Genomic DNA, 18,125 nt, shown 5'->3' with positions numbered 1-18,125 from the left:
GATTGGCTCAAGCGTTACTTTCACACATGCTGATTGGTTAATCATAAAGCTGGGAAATTTTAGTCTTTTTGGGGAAAGTGACATTCAGAGAACATGGCTAATTCATTTATGAATTTTATCAGTTTGAATCAGTCTCTGAACCTCTCATCCCATGCCATCCCCTCCACCATCAGAAAGTTCTAAAATATTTAATATTTGCTGAGCTCAAAATTGACCTTGGATACAATTAAGTCTCCAGAAATTCAAGCATCCAAGGAAAATTCTCAGCCCTAACTAAAACACTGCATTAAAAATCAACTAAATGCATGAAAATCATACTTTTATGTCCTACATTGTTTACTTCATCAAATCTCCTCAATGTTCTGAAAATATCCCCCCCCCCACCGAAAAAAATAATTGTGGGATACGGGGTAAAGTCTTCTGCACTTTTCAACCCTAAAAAGTCAGTAGAAAAAAAAGGCACAAATAAAGTACTCTAATGGATATTGTTTGTGCTTTAAAATAACGATGAACTCTTACTAAATTAAATCCAACAAATGTATGAAATTCAATAAGAATGGTTTTCTGTGATCAGGTTTAAAGTCCATAATATTTCAAATTTTAGAACATCATCCTGTTATGAGGCTGCTGTTAAGAGGCTGTAGACTTAATGCTAGCACATAGTTGCAAGGGCAGAGGAGGTATTGACCTTCTTGTGCAGAATGTAATCATAAGACATTCTTCCATGGCAAATAGATTGACTCAATTTTAGTCACCTCTTACAAAACGCAGGAGGGCGAATTGGTCCCCTATGTACCCTCCATGTTTCAACTGTATCAGAAACTGAATGATACCAAACGAAAAATAAGTGAATGTATAACTGACTGAAGCTAGAAAAAGTAGTCAATGAAACAGGGTTTTATAACTTTTTAGAACAATATGCTGCCATGCCAATATTCTTGCATGTATAATAAAATGACCTCTTCAACATAGAAATCTGAGAAAAAACAAACTTTGATGGACAATGAAGAAAATAAACCCCCAAACAGATTATTTGCATTTGCAATCAGTTTTTTTAACAACTTCATACTAACTTGGATGAATCAATAATTAAAGCAAGCAAATGTAATCACATTTTAGCAAAAAATTTTAGGGTTCAGGTCTGATTAGATGGTATTCATTTATAATGCACCTCATGAAATTTGGATATGAAGTAAAAGACAATCGTAACTTCAAGACAAAGCAGTTCTATCCTTACCAGGCTGAAGTAATAACACTGAGCAAGTCAGCATATGACCTACATCAATATAAATTAAAATTACACAACTAGTGCTAAAAGAATGCGCAAAAAACCAATAAGTGTGTTTACCACATTGTTAGCAACAAAGCTTACTAACTTACATGTCAGACATTTTCATAATGACTCAAATTGGCAAATTTTGGAGTGGTAAAAGAATTATATAATGTTAGTGATCTCTTTCTTTAAAGCTACATTCTATGGCAATTCAGTCTAAAATCACTCCAATTTAAAAAACGAACCTACTGGTATTCATGATGCAGAACCATTGCTCAGGTACTTTGGTTGGATCTTGAATATGAGATAGGTATCTCCACTTCTGGCAGCTGGGATTACAACACTGTACCCATGTACCTGGAAAAACATAAAAATAAGTGGAAATTCTATTATTGAATATAAATAAGTATAAATGTTTTTATTGAATACAATATGATAACAAGAGTTATCTATTGAGGACATAAGACATATCCCAATTGTCTCAATTTTCATACTATTTCTGTAATATAGTTCAATTAATAAATTATTTATGTTACACTTTATTCACATGGTAAAACAAAAGTCCCCACAACTGACTGATGCTCTACTGATTTTCCATATTCCAAGATAAATCAGTCTATTCTTTTTACTTGGTGAACATTAAAACCATGTCTGATATTTTTGAGAAACTCCAACATACACCTCTCCCTCGATAGCTCACGCACATCGGGGTCCACAAACATAGACCACACTATAAATGAGGCGTGAGTTACCGAGGGACCTCTAAAAATTGAAAAAAATCGCTTTGACATTGATAAAACTGGGGGGGGGGGGTCATTAGGGAACTGGGCTGTTTAATGACTGAATCCTCATTTTACAATCACGTCGATAATAATGTTTAATAATGCACTTTTTCTAATGCAGTTGTTCGTTATTCAGTTTAAATAACATTTTTTTTCTTCAAAATATCCAACATATGAAAGATCATTCCAACTGGTTTGAACAACCATCATGTGTACGCAAAAATTCTGTGTATTACGTCATTGCTTTTTGTTATCTTGATGAGTCTGGTTCCTGTAGTGGTGTTTAATAGTATCTTGCCAAATCAGTAGTCCATAATTTGGGAACTAGACTAACTGCTGATACAGCACCAAACAAGATTTCTTTTTTTTAAAACATGCGACATTTTTTCGTGACACGTCTACATCGAAACTCAATTTTTTATTGTTCAATTAGTACAATGTTAACGTCGTGATTTCAATGGAAGTAATAATGAAATTTCTTATCATCGCTGAGGATATCTCTAAATGCCAGTTCAAGAATTCTCTGAAACTCACTTGCCCACAATGGTCCATATCTGTGAAATGAAGCTCTATATTTTACGATATATTCATTTCGCTTGGCTGCCTTGTTATCTTTGATCACATTTATGAAAGAGTCGGTTAATTTAAGGTAGTCTCTGTTACATACACAATAACGTTTATTACAGTGTTCGATTGATGAAATGAAGTGAGTTCACCCAACATAGGACCGAGGCCGCTAGATTTTAAGTTAGTCTGATTTTTGTGCCTTTTAACTTTTCTTTTATTCCACCTCCTTTTTTATTATTCAAAAGACATAATTAGCGTGATAATACAAAGGAGGCCAGCTTTTAATTCAGTGTAACAATATAACAAATACTTCCGCAAGTCAGTTATCAAAACACGGTTGGCACTTAATCAGGTTCTCAGAGAAACGCTAGCGGACATAGCTGTTACAGTAGATTGACGCATTTTACGTTTAATTACAACAGGACACATTGATTTTATGATGATTACACTTAAAAGGAACTAAAAGATGGAACTAGAACACAAATTTCAACTGATAAATTTTTAAAATTTAATTTGTATTTATTTATTAAAGTACTGCCTCCACTCGGCGTAAGTGACATTTTCATTGATCAAAATTTCCTTACATATCGTTAATTGCGGTGTACTAGGAATGTCGTTCGCAAGTTATCAGGGCGCGAGTTATTGAGGGAGTGGTGTACCAAAATTTGGCAACAAAACCATTTTCTTTTTTGTTTTACTTAACATGTTCAAAATATATCTGTGCCAGCAGTACAATGTTCTTTGTCATTGCCTTTGACCAGAAATGTGATCCTAGATCAGTTAACTTGTCTCAATGTCAAGATGTAACCATATGTTAAGTTTATCTAAATCTATATTAAGTACAACAAAACTGGAAGAAGAAAAAAAGAGAAAAAATCACTGAAGTGATATTTTTCATGTTTCTATGCAGATATAAAAAAAACTGTGTTCATTGATAAAATAAAATTGCATTCCTACAATGTGCTTGTTTGTGTTTTCATGCTTACAAGCCAGTACATATGCAATGTAAGTCAAGATCTTTGACCTTAAAATCAATGTCAGAGTGCTGACTATCAACTTCCTCACTGAAATACAACTAAATATAAGTCTGGTAAAAATTCATTTGTTTACTGTTATAATGTGACTGGCTGGGCAATCAAATGCAACAAAACATCATAAACATCTTTTGACGGGCTTCAAGAAAGCGCATGACTTATCACACAAAACTCTCAATGACAATTTTAGTTTCAATGACATTGACCTTTGATCTCTGCGCAAGAGAATCACTCAGGAGGCATCTCTGCCCAAGAGAAAACTATCTATAAAGTTTATGAAAGCTGGATTTAGGAAATGAAACTTATTGTCCGAGGATAAAAAAATCACCCGAGTGATTTTCATTTTTCACCTTTTTTCCTCTGAATCAATAAGAAGCTGCCCTTGCTCAAGTGTAAGGTAATGTATCACAAAATTATTAATTGGTGAAAAATAGGAATTTTCTCAATGCAGCCATAATCCCTCAGTTGCAAATTCAAAAATATACTTACTCCTGACATAAAGCATGGTTTTCAGTTGCAGTACATACTTTACCCCTGTGTTAACATGATGTAAAACCCTGTTTCACTTTAAGTTTCATTACCTTCAACTTGTAGTGGTAATTGAGACCTCTGATCAAATTAATAAATTGCTTATTTATAAGAAGTAAAATCTTCCCTGCCCAAACCATGTCAACTGTCAAGGGGCTGTCAAAAATAAACTTTTGTAAAAGTTTTATTATGACAAATCAAGATCCCAAATATGTTCTATTAACTGTAAACTAAAAACAGAATAATTAACTAAAGTCAGCATATAAATAAAGAAACAACTCCAAGTAATTTTTAATGAGAATCAAGGATTTTAAAACATGCCATTGATGATAAGTTTCAAACAAAACTACATTTAATTTTGTGCTCCAAGTTCAAGACAAATATTTATATTGTTTTCTAAATCAAGTCTAAATGTATTTTTCAACATGAAAATTCTCAAAAGGTTTTGTAAAACGTGTACAAAACACTTTCAAAAGGACAAACACTCTACTGGGCAGCAAGACTCTCCAGGAAAAGACTATTTCTTCCCTTTAACTACTAAATGTTGAAACCATCTCTGATATTCATCAGTAATAACAAGACATTCAAATAAGCTGCTTGGTGGATATGCTGGATATCAGATAGGCACCATTTTTATCAAGGACAGAACAGACTTCTCTTTTGTTGAAAACCGTATATCAATATTACCATCCATTCAGAGGAAGTAGTGACAGCAAGATTTTCATAACAGCCATTGTAGCAGCCATTTTACTGGGATGACATCATAGTTCTAAGAACCGCTGCAACTTATCATGAACTTGACAATTATCTTTAATAAAGATGTCTTAATCAAACTACATGCTAAGGACTTATACAGTTGGGTAAACAAAAATATCTTCCTTTTTTTTCATTCTAAGAGTACTGAAAATCATGCTTTTCCAAACATGACCATGTCAGGGTTTGGGAGTAAAAGGTTGTGTCTCCTGCATAACTTTTTGTGTTATGATGGGTATGTGGAAGTCAGAATGGCACCATTTTCATTTATGATCAGATAAACATCATAAAAAGTCTTTCAGTGAAAACCCCATGGTGATATCATGGTTCCCACACTTTTGGTAAAGATAAATTTCCAGATCTTTTCCTGGGTTTGTTCAGGATGAAATTTACTTTTCCAAGGTTCACATATGACTGTTACTAAACAGAAGTAAAGCTTATAAAACATACATTTTTCAAATCAACAGATGTTTCTATTTCAAAGCTCTTCCAATATATCTGAGTCTGCTATATCATCAAGCACTAAACCACAAAATGTATCACAAGAAAAAAGTCTGCAACTGTATATTGATATAAATTGGCATGTTAAGTCATTTCAATTTAGAGAATAAAAATATTAACTTTATTTTGCTGAACTGCATTATGTTGGTATGAAGAAACAATAACATCATGAACATAAATTAGTTTTGTTTCCTTTGAAACCTTTAATTTTTAAAAAAATCTGAATAATCAGTTGTAAATTAAGATAGCAACCTATATGCATATTATACATAGTAAACAATTCATATCACAGTATCAAAAACAATAAATGCAAAGTATTAGAATATTATCTTGTAAAGAAAAAAGCTTTAAGCCTGAATTAATCTGTGTCAATAAAACCCAAAACTAAGATCTTTCAAACAAACTAAATTCCTTAAGACGATTTGATTACAATTCCATCATTTAAAAAAAAAGAAGTACAAAAGCAATCATGAATTCAATTTTGACAAAAAGACCTTCAAAATTATATACTACCATATAAATAAGGATTTAATTTTCTGTAAAATCAAAATAAGTTTGTTTGTAATGTGATAAACCAGTCCTCCAAACCTACAGTGATACTCACAGGAGCATGTATCGTCTCTTAAAAGTTTCCTAATATATAATACTAGGGATAACAATCTCCCATTTCTGATGTGACTTATTAAAGACTTAAAACAAACACTTCAAGCTATATGTCACAGTATAGTAGTGTAGCACTAAAGTTCAGCTCAGAGATTCAACATTTTAGACCATAAATCCGACTTGCTACTAAACCTGTAAGGAATGTCAGTCTGTTTTCCAATCTGGGTTTCTTCTGAATATTCCTACCCCATTTTTCATATTCGAACATTTATATTAGGGTGTGGGGTCAGACCCTATCACCAATTAAAAAGTTGAAATTTGCCACCACCATATGGTGGTGGCACATGGTAGCCGAATACTGGTGACCTAGTAAACTTAAATTATGTTACCTTGAGTCATACGTACATGAAATCGATAGGAAAATGATTTATTTTCTCATAAATTCTAAGTACTATAATTGTTATGTTTTAATCGACTGACAGATGAGACAAAACTAGAGCATTAATTAAACTTGATATGGTACTCAACATTTACATTGTTAGTCACACAACTACTCAAATCTCGCAAACAAGGACACTGGAGATAAAATAGTCACATAATATCAACAATAAACCTATTTCCAATGTTACTGTACAAAAACTTTAAAATATTAAATGAAAGTTACTTACTTTTGTAAGATCCTGAAAGGACATACAATTATCAACATATTTATTCTAAGAATGATCAATTTAAACCTATCACTGTCATAACAACACAGACAGAGCCAGATTCATCAAGCTGATGGCAAATGTCAAAGTGGTAGTCACATGATACAAAAAAGCCATTGCTGGTATAACGGTACCAATTGCGCAAGTCCAGATGGGCGGAGCTTAAGGTGTATGGAACATTGTATTCAGAATTAAAGAACAACACTAGCTGTGATTGGTGCATTATGTAAGAGTTGTACTTTCTGTTTGGCTTAAAAAAATGTTGAGCCTCTTGGCAACATGTGAGTTTGTGTTAATTTCTATCTAGATCATATTTTGTATTTTTTATGATTTTTTTAAAATATGGTACACATGGCTGAAAATGTGCTTGTTGTGACTAGATAACTCTTACCCCTGTCTAGTTCCAGTAGAGTTATCTCTCTTAAATGCAATGGAGTACCTGGTTATGTCATTGTCAAATTGACAATCTAGCATTGTTCTATATGACAGTGTGTGACATGCATGCCCAAGTAGGACAGAAAGTATATTTATTTCACAAAACATTAGCATTGAGGTATATGGAAAAACAATTGGTACCGTGATACCTAAAGGAAAGAATAGCCTCACAGTGTATCCATAGAAACGCATACATGTGGGCGGCATTTATGAACTATACTAGTTTGATGTAGGAAAACAAATGTGTACTGAACAGTTTTGGTCAAATATTGAAAGTTCTTTAAGAATAAAATGTATGAAATCTTCAGAAAATAGCACAAGTTGGCTTTGGATGGGGACTTTTGATAACTATAGCTATGATAGATATAGGCTTGTGTTACCTGATGCCTTTATGTATGTGCTGTTACCTCCTAGATTGGAATGCATGCAACAAAATAAGTTATGTAAACATAATATAATTGATTTTGGCCAAATATTGGCTATTTTACCTGCAAAAGATGAAAAATCGTGTACAAAAACAGCTATCTTGTTCTTGTAAGGCATGCCATAAACCAGGATAGAGAACACTCTAAGTACACTTGTAGATAGATCACTTGTACCATGTGGGATGTTCTGGCATGAGTAATTTTTAGGTAATTTATTAAGGATATGGTATTTCTTCCCACTTTGATTTGAATTGTCCTGCTCTAATTGTCCTTTTTTTTTAACACTTTCCTGCTTTGAAATTGTTCATGTAGTTAGTTCAGTTCTCTTGCATTCCCTTTTGTTGAAGTAGCAGTGAATACCAACAAACAAGAACAGTTTCCTTAAGTCAGCATTTCCCATTGGCACTTGTATAAGCCCAATTATAATCTACTATTGACTTTCAATTAATCCTATTTCTTTGTGTCAAGCTGCTCTTGTGGAATTTCCATGTTTGGTCCAACATTACAGAATGATAACCATTTTAGTCACACAGTGCGTATTCATTCCATTCAAATCCACACTGTTCTTGAAACTTTGCATCTCATCGCAAGAATCCAAATTGGCATAAGATGATATCTGCATGGTTATGGAAGGCTGCACTCTACATGCTGGCATTGTAGAAAATATGAACTATGTGATATGAAAGAGCTGCGTCATCTTAGAAATTAAAATTACATGACTCTTGAGGTCTCCACTAAATATAGGAGTCTAAATGTTAGGTTCTCACTTTATCAGTAATGTGTTTTGAGACAATTTAATTGCAATGAAGTTAATACAGGTTGTTGATGAACTCATCTATATTACATGGATACTGTATTAGAGGTTACCACACCTTATGTATATCATTCAGTTATCTCCCTTACACCAGTCATAACATTTTAAGGAAATAAAATCTCACATTTTCAGTAACTGGTTATGAAAATAAAGAGAAGATTTGTGAAGTATTATATTAGCCCTCTATCTTGATGCAAATGTAAGTAGAAGCAATTTAATAATTTCTGACAGTAAAGTTTACAAGTTTGAAAACTGATAAGGTATCTTCTGTTTGGATCTGAGATAAGTTTCTCTCTATCTTATGCCAATTATTATTAAATTCTTATGTAGAAGAAATATACTTTATATGTATCTATATTATCTAAATTATTCACCCTTTCATATTAGATGGAAATGAACACAACTTCACTTGAAATTTGGGTACCTGTAAGGGATGTTATAGCACAGTTGCCATTGGGCTGTCCTTGGACCTGTTGGGCCCTGCCCCATATATTTGTCCAAGGTAAGGTCATCAAACTTTCACTTCTCATTTTCAGCATTGCTGATTTTGCCTCCTTTAATTCCTTTATCATAAGCTACCTCTCCCTTTTAGATAAACACTTTCCTCCTATTTTTAACTCCATTTGATGTGCTATACTTAGTGTTTATATTTGGCATTTTTCTGTATTTTATTCCCCTAAGTTCACCCCCCAATCCAACATAACCACTTAGAGGCTGTGATTTACTATATTTGGTGACTGATTGGCTTATTGAAACAATTTTGTTCACATTACAAAGGAGGAAAGCTTACTATTTGTGTTACAAAGAGGATGGGTAGGTGGACCTTTGTGTGAGGACTGGTGGTTAGTGACTTCTTGTATCTGCAGATAGTGTAATGTGGTCAAAGCTTATACTTTATAATAAGATTGGGTCATGTCCACCTGTCTCTGATGTTAAGTTCTGCACCTACCAAACAAATATAAATTCCTTTCTTTTAGGTGAATTGTACATTTTGAAATAGGACAGGTACATACTATTTGGTACATTGACCTTTGACCTAGTTATTACATAATATGACATAATGTGATTTATCCCATATCACCTATGTGAAGTTCAATAAGTGCTGATAGGAATAAGATACAAGTCATAGTTGAAAGAATTCATTTTATTTCAAAAGATGATTTTGATGGTGAAGCAAAAGTATGAAAACAATAGTTCAAACAGCTCAATGACATTTCTATACACATTCATATAAGACATAGGTTAGTACCTCATCAAATTGTTTTTCACAAGTGAGACTAAGTATATTTGTTACTTATACAGTCCCGAACTATTTCACAGATTATTGGAAAAATTAAGGTTTGCTATAGGTATAACGGTACCAATTGCGCAAGTCCAGATGGGCGGAGCTTAAGGTGTATGGAACATTGTATTCAGAATTAAAGAACAACACTAGCTGTGATTGGTGCATTATGTAAGAGTTGTACTTTCTGTTTGGCTTAAAAAAATGTTGAGCCTCTTGGCAACATGTGAGTTTGTGTTAATTTCTATCTAGATCATATTTTGTATTTTTTATGATTTTTTTAAAATATGGTACACATGGCTGAAAATGTGCTTGTTGTGACTAGATAACTCTTACCCCTGTCTAGTTCCAGTAGAGTTATCTCTCTTAAATGCAATGGAGTACCTGGTTATGTCATTGTCAAATTGACAATCTAGCATTGTTCTATATGACAGTGTGTGACATGCATGCCCAAGTAGGACAGAAAGTATATTTATTTCACAAAACATTAGCATTGAGGTATATGGAAAAACAATTGGTACCGTGATACCTGCTGACACATGCTGTTTCATGAATCTTACCCAGGTAGTTGTTCTCAGAATAAACACAGACAAATTTTTGAAATTTTGTTTTGTTTCTTTTTATTACATATTATGCAACTTCCATTTAATATTTTTTATTTTTTTCTACAACATTTGAAATGGGTTATTGTTCATATCACATGACAACTAGACCTATGATGCTATTAACATATAGGTTTCGAGATTTCTGTACTCGTGTGACTTGCAACGCAAATGGCAAGTAACAGGTCAAATGTCACCAACAATGTACTTTCATCTTGTCCGCCCCTGGATTAAAGACATAATGACTGCAATACTTGCAATTTCTGAGAACATAATTTTCTTATCAAGTTCATGCAGGTATGACTCAATGTAACAGCATTAATTTTATGCTAGGTCACCTGGTAAGCTGATAGCCTGTGTAACCAACATGTTGGCTTATGGTGATACTATAAACAGGTTTTCATACCTTTCCTGTAAGAAAATATAATGGTATCTAGCTGTGTGTGAATTAACCAGTCTACTAGACAAATCTAACCCAATGAGCATTTGGTTTGACTATATAAATATGTTAATGGCAAGCACCCAAATGATCAGCACTGCCACCTCCAAATATTCTGGTTATAATTTAACTCATTATCAGTTCCATTATGATTCAATTACGTCACTGTTTCTTTTATCAAGTGGTGGCAGAAAATTCATGTGTTTTTCCCAACTTTTATCAATATTTGCAAAATTCAAGGACTTATAACAGTTAGGAAAAAAACTATAATTTCTCCTGACCTTTTCACGATTTCCAAGTAGCAAGGGAACTCGGTAACATGTTAATTTATTCAGGAGAAGCCGTGACAAGAATTTCAAGATATTCACTGTGGTGTCCATACTGGATGCCTGAGCAACAGTGTTTTCAAGTCTGGCCAACCAGACATCGTAAAGAGTCTTTAAATTTAGCACCCACCAGACCAGGGGTCTCAAACTCAAACCACCTGAGAGCAGCATGAGGTCATTTTTGATGGTTCAAGAGCTGCACCACCTTTGTTAGCTCTCATGATACCTTGTGACACTAATCATTTCATGGGCCACATGATACGGCTTGGCAGGCCAGGTGTTTCAGACCCCTGCACTAGACATCATAAGAAATCTTTTCACGAAAACCCCCATTTTGAAACTAATTTTTTCTAGTAAAATATGTTTCTTTTTTCTTTGATGATACATACCCAATCATAATACCATAGAACTACTACTACCTTGCAAATCCAGCCCTCCCAGTCTAAAAGTTACCTGGTGACCTAGGTGGCAGTTAGAGTGATCTCCACTTAATAGTGGGATTGGTGTCAAATCCTGTGAATTCATCAGTTACTACTGGAGCAGAAGGGATGCACACTATATGGATATAACTGCATAGAGGCTGGGAAGGTGTATGTGTATTATGATTGAGTACGTATTACTGAAGAAACATTCTACAGGATAAAATTGGTTTCTTCTTCAAAATACATTACCCAATCATAATACCTTTGGATCCTAGGTAAGAGGTGGAGGGTCATACATCCCTTACCCTAGAAAGACCATCTCCAGTCCCCCAATGCAAGACAGCTTCTAGAGAATCTGACTAGAAATAGACTCCATCTGTTGGGAGCAGATTTGATATGGATAAATTTTCCCTCCCGCAAAACCAGGATAAATTGTGAGGGCACATCTTCATGAAACTGTCAAACAATCTTGAATGGCAACCTTCTGCACCATGGTTAGGTTCCTCCAAATCAAACTAAGCCTTTTAGGATGAAAGACCTCAAATAAAAACTGTAGACGTTTACTTCGATCTCCATCCTACAGCATGGATAATTACAGTAAGTGAACAGTTTCATTCATATGCAATGTTTATAGGGACTGCCCTAACTTAGAGGGAAGATATGTGAAGTAAATTCATTGGTGTGTGTTTAGTATGAAATGTGGAAAAGATAGCCCATTTTATTCTGGACAAAAGTGGTAATATTTATATATCATCCTTCTCCTCTTTGTAGGAAAATTAAGCATGATCTCCCTCGATGTAATAGTTTGATATTCCAGAAACACATCCTGTAGATGACACTGAGATGATTTGTCCACAATAAACAGGATACATTACCAATATCTGATTACTCATTCACAGAAGTCTGTTCTTGGCAATGAAAGCTTGGGGCTTCATGAGTGATACTAATTCATCTTGTCAGAACTGCACATAGGTGGGTCCACCAATAGAAAAGGTATTGCCGATTTTGCCTGCTGACTGCCAAAGTAGTGAGGAGGCAGGACTTACAGGATAGGTGAACTAATTAAGCCTTTGAGAGCAGCTAAATTGTTGTCTTGTTCAGCCAAATTAATACCCATGATATATTCCACTTGGCATTGGTCAAGTGTCATTGGACAGGCGAAATCCAAATGAATAGAAGATCAGATAGGTTCTGGTTTGTCCGATATCTTCTCTTCCATGATAGTACAGTGTGCCAATGATCATGGAACAGCAGGTTTAATTATGATTAGTGCTAACTGTTTCTCACTGAAGGCCTATAGAAAGTTAGCTATTGAGGTATGGATGCCTACATTGGTATAAACAACTCTGGTGTGCACCAATGAGATTATGTTCCATTGCCTTTGTTTGCCTATAAGGTGAACGGCCATCTCACTTGATGGATTCTCCACCACTTGTTATGAGAACTGTTTGTTCTTAAGGGTGCATTTAATAAGATCCAGACATGCAGGTTCAGTAAATCTGTGTTGGGGTGAAACACCTGCTATTATGGCTGCTTAATACATATGATGGGATATATTGATTCCTGGCAATTCTGTTATGAGACTGATGAGGTTGGTCTAAAATTTCCCATTTGAGTGGAGTAATCAGGAAGAGGAGACACTCCAATTATTTTACTTCCTGTATCACATTCAGAATCTGAGGTGTTGGAGAAGTGTATACATTTGTCCAAATAGAAACAGCATTGATTATCCAGGACTTTGGGTCCAGGACTGGTGAGACCAAGGCTGAGGTTTTTGACAATCCACCTTGTCATCATAGGTAGATCCCAGCGGGCACCTATTCAGTGAAAACTGAGGAATGAAGAATCTGATCCATTTGTATTAGTTCCATCTTGCAGAACAGTGAGTCTGCCAAAACAATTGCCAGCCTAGCATATGTCGAACATTTATCTGGAGTGTCAATGAGTATACTACTTTACAAAATCCCAAACAATAATACAAAGGTCTGAGTACTTGTTTAACTTGCTGTTTGAGATAGTCGCCACTTTGATGTTATCGGATAAAATGAGAACTCCATTCTTATATAGGTTCACCAGCAACCAATGAAAGCTTTCAAAATGGTTTCCATTTTGAAGAAACTGATAGGTCAATAATCATCCTGAGGGGGCCACACTCCCATGCATTTTCAAATGGTAGGAGATTTACTCCCTCGATCTTCTGTCTTGCATCCATAGCAATCATGATTACCAGTATCAATGCAGATTGTGAGAGCTGGTCCAAAGGTCAAAAGTTTGGTCTCCAATTCGACCATGTAATCACTGTTATGGGAGAACAGTAAAGTGACAGTGGACTAAGACATCCACTGCAGCATTGATCAAACTCAGCAGGCAAAGGAATTCTCTAGCAGATGGTTTGCTCCACACAGGTATGGAACCTACTATTGCATGAATTTAATTCTCATTGGTGGGGGGGGGGGATTCTATTTTACTTGAACAATGATTCCTGATATAGCTGACTGAATCTTAAAAGGGTACAAGGTTGGAAATATCCTTCCTGACAAAGGGACTGAGAATGAAAGGAAGGTAACACATGAAATCATGTCTTGCTCCATAATATAATTAGTCTGCTGCCTTGCGGCATGTTGTAGGCAAATCACAGAATTTCTGTAATTTGTTGAGTGGGAATCTGAAATCACACCTCTTGCAAGTCCACAATGATTGCATAACCTCCACAATGAAAAGGGTTCAAACTCATTGCATCCCACTGTGAACTTAAGAGCATAACAGAGTTGAATGAATACGCTTAGGTTGATGACTAAGTGATAATTACGGTACTGTATTGTAACTGAATGAACTTGGACCAATAGGTGCGCTGAATGGGAAACTAAGCCCCCATGAAAATGTCAGGTCCCCATGTCATCAAAATAAATCTTTCCCATTCAGCAAGAAAGGACTGAACCTTCTCCTTACCAGGATCAGCTGTGATGGGGTTGGTTGGTTGTATGTATGACATTTGAGATAAGGGAGGTCTCATGGAATGCAGGTGAAAATGACCAACCTCCCTATGATTCATCCATTTACATTGGGATGCATTCTTGGGGCATCCCTGAGACCTTTTGTTGGTTGCTTTGCAATTCCCTCATGCTGTAGTGAGACTAAGGGATGATGGATTGTTGTGAATTATGTCAACCTGATCATCAAAGAAGAGAACTGATAATGAAGGTTGCGAGCATAGCTCTGCCCATGGTGGTCTATTAAGGTGAAGGTAGAAAGCATTGCATCTCATTTCATCTGTTGTAAGTTCATAGCTGCTATTAATGCCATGGTCACAGTACCTTGTACCTCTATGTTATTAAGTGGACCATTGTATGAACATGCTCCCACATATTTCCATTGTGATTAAGGGTTGGAGAATGCAACCTGTGTTCTGCCTACTGAATATCGTCAGAGATATCAGATGCAATTTTGGTCCCATGGTCATGATGTTATGATGGGTATCAAACTGGAAAACAGAAGGCATTTGCAAGAAAAAACATCTGTAGGTACTTGGGTCTTGTAATCAACAATGTAACCTGTCCCAAAGTGTCAGTAACTTGTCAGATTATGGGAGCAATTGAAAATAGATTCTTCCATTGACAAAGATGACCTGATGTCAGAACTGTACATCTGGCAGGAGGACAAGGAGGACAGAACTTCGATAAGACTGGGTAGGCAACTGAAGTTAAAGGATACAAGATGGAGTATCACTCATCAAGTAAGATCTAATAACAACATGGGAACCCGAGTAACAGTTTTTCATAATTTATTAATTAATGTGGTGAAGTTTACGTCTCATATACTAACTATGAGGTTGAAGAAAAATGTCGAGGATGGCAGTCCACTATGCTTGCAGTATTTAAGAGTCAGATCCTGTTACTTCTCAGATGTCACTATGCAAAGTTTCTTTGGTGGCAGAGGCTTGAGGGTGAGTGAAGAGACATCTCTTGAAGACCCCAATATGGATACTGTATATCGGAAGTATCTTGAGGTACTAAGCAGGTAAGATTCATCCATGAAGATGTCTATATAAACTTCATATCTTCTATAGGAAGTGCATAGCAGCACTATACAGGACAGACTGATCCATGAAAGTGCCTGTATATGAAGTAAGTGCTTAGCAGAATTATGCAGGTCATGGAACTGGACAAGTTTGTGTTCTGGTGTCTGATATAATATGACTCTGTGGTCTTAAAATAAGTAATACAAAGATAGAAGAAACAAGTTTTGTAAAATTCAACAAACAATTTATTTCCTTAAAATACAAAGTGAAAATAAAAAAAATAACTTATGATATAGCAAATTAAATCCCAAATAATCAAGGAATTTCTAACACTAGTCCTAATGATTCAAGTTCTGAATAAACTTTAGTGGGATTCTAAAATAAATCTAATGCTGTAAGTGTTGATGTGCCTGTGATGGCCTGAAAGTAATGATGCGCCAACAGTCTTTTGTTGAATCACAATAATAATTTCCAAGAATATACTCTTGTTTGAATTTCACTATAATTCCAAGTCTCTCTTTCCAAGAATATTACTTTACATATAAGCACTTTCTATTTCCAGTGAAAAAATAATTTGGATAAATAAAATACTGGACACAACAATATGACTGGATTTTGCTTCAGAGGTTATTGCAGGAATAAATAAGTTTTCCTGTAAACAAGATTTTATACTCCTCTACCTGAAGTACGTCACAATTAGCATTTTCTAAAAAAATTTTTTATTTCCAAATGGAAAATTTCATTCTAGAAGGTTCCAAATGTTTACAAGATAAAATCTTAGCTAAAATTAGAAGGTTTATTAATAAAATTGTAATAAAAAACAGGGTAAACACAATGTCCTTGACTCAGCCCGAGATAATAATCCTAATATATCCTTCGGTCAGAAAAAGGCAAACAATGTTGTTTACAAAACTGTCACTGATTTTGGACAAAGTCAGCTATACATTTTACATCACTCAAAACATATACTGTATATACTCGCGTATAAGCTGAAAAATTAGGAAAAAAATGAGACCTGGAAGAAGGGGGGGTCGGCTTATCTGTGGGCCAAGGTCCAAGTCTGAAATTTTTTACGCTTTTTTTCCCTCGATTTCCAGTATTTATTGTTTCTGTCAATCGCCGAAGATGAGATCACATGCCAAATGATGCCACATGGCTCATAAGATTTGTGCTGTCGTGAAGTGAAACAAATATTATTTTTCTAACTTAAGTGGTAGGATAATGAATGAAAAACATGTTTTAACGTACTTGACGTCTATCTGACAGATGTCCATCCACCAGAAAATGCAGCCATACGTGTTATTTGACCCACGGTGGTACGTGTATTTTCCAAAAGAACCGCCATATTAGTAATCTCCAATCAAGTATTTAACCCTCAGCTAATCAGTAATCATTAAACTCTGCGGTATCGTACAAATGCACACTAGCTTATTTCAGTGTAAATATGAAAAGAATCTATGTAAAAAAAATAAAAGAATTAAGATACTGAAGGTATATACGACAAACATTTTGATCGAGAGCAAAAATACATGTACGATAGCCTTAAAGGAACAATAGCGAGAGGCTGCATAGGGGTTTGTTGCACACACGCTTAGGAAGGGTAAATAACAGGGCAATATACGAGTCAGCATGAATAATTGTAAAACAATATAATTTGTGGGATTTATTTGACAGGTGTTTTAGAAGTAATCGGCAGCCACAGTTTATATACTACTGTTGTTTAGCTGTTTGTAAAGCAAAGCGGTTTGTTTGCAGTAGAGTGTTGTACAATAGCTACCATATGCTTAATCTGTGGTAAATGCATCGGGGATAATAGGTTTGTTTTGTTGCACAATGCCAATGACTTTACTAATACATGCCGACTCTCAGATGTATTGTTTAATGAGATATGGTAGTGGACATGGTTTCTGCTCAGTTATAAACTGTCACAATACTTGAATAATGTCCACGCTGAAACCAATCATATTTTGATCAATTTAGTCACACTACCGGTAGTTTAAAAAAAACACACAAATAAACAACAATGATAAATAATTATCAAATACAAATTGATAACCAACCACACATGGAAATAATTACAGGATAAGGTATATAAATAGTATACTACCACTATAAGAAATTATTTCAGTTTAATCTCTAGAAGTTTATATTCAATTCAATCAGATAAAATGAATAGTGTTGGAAGTAAAAGAAAGCATTCTGCTTATGATGCAGCATTCAAACTTAAAGTTATTGAATATGCAGAAGCAAATAACAACTGTGCTGCTGCACGCAAATTTTTTGTGAACGAGAAGCAAGTACGGGAATGGCGGAAAAGCAAAGCAGCATTAGAAGAAATGCCAAAATCCAAGGCTCGTTTAGCTGATGGATGAAAGCTGCCTCCTGTCATCATTTTTAAAAGGAAGACACTGCCGAAAAGCATGAAATTTCCTGCTGGTGTCATCGTTCGTGCACAGCAAAAGGGATGGATGGACGAAAGTGGAACAACTGAATGGTTGGAGAAAGTATGGAACAAGAGACCTGGTGCAATTCTTCGGAAACTTTCAATGCTTGTATGGGATATGTTTCATGCACACAAGACCGATGAAGTAAAAAAGGCCGCAAAGAAAATGAA

The 18,125-nt window shown here is 35.1% G+C and overlaps 1 protein-coding gene across 3 annotated transcripts in view; it reads right to left on the bottom strand.

Annotated features, from left to right (window-relative positions):
• Window positions 1-18,125, bottom strand: part of LOC149782009 (uncharacterized) — a 158,920-nt gene that overhangs the window by 59,647 nt on the left and 81,148 nt on the right. For all 3 annotated transcript variants that reach the window (XM_089933411.1, XM_089933413.1, XM_089933412.1), the window contains exon 13: window positions 1,523-1,630. In XM_089933411.1, the coding sequence (XP_089789537.1) occupies window positions 1,523-1,630 (108 nt within the window). The remainder of the gene's footprint in view (window positions 1-1,522; window positions 1,631-18,125) is intronic.

The sequence above is a fragment of the Sinohyriopsis cumingii genome, chromosome 15 (assembly GCF_028554795.1).
Source record: "Sinohyriopsis cumingii isolate HCF-2022 chromosome 15, ASM2855479v2, whole genome shotgun sequence".
Taxonomy (NCBI): domain Eukaryota; kingdom Metazoa; phylum Mollusca; class Bivalvia; order Unionida; family Unionidae; genus Sinohyriopsis; species Sinohyriopsis cumingii.
This window is presented reverse-complemented; position numbering and strand designations above follow the sequence as displayed.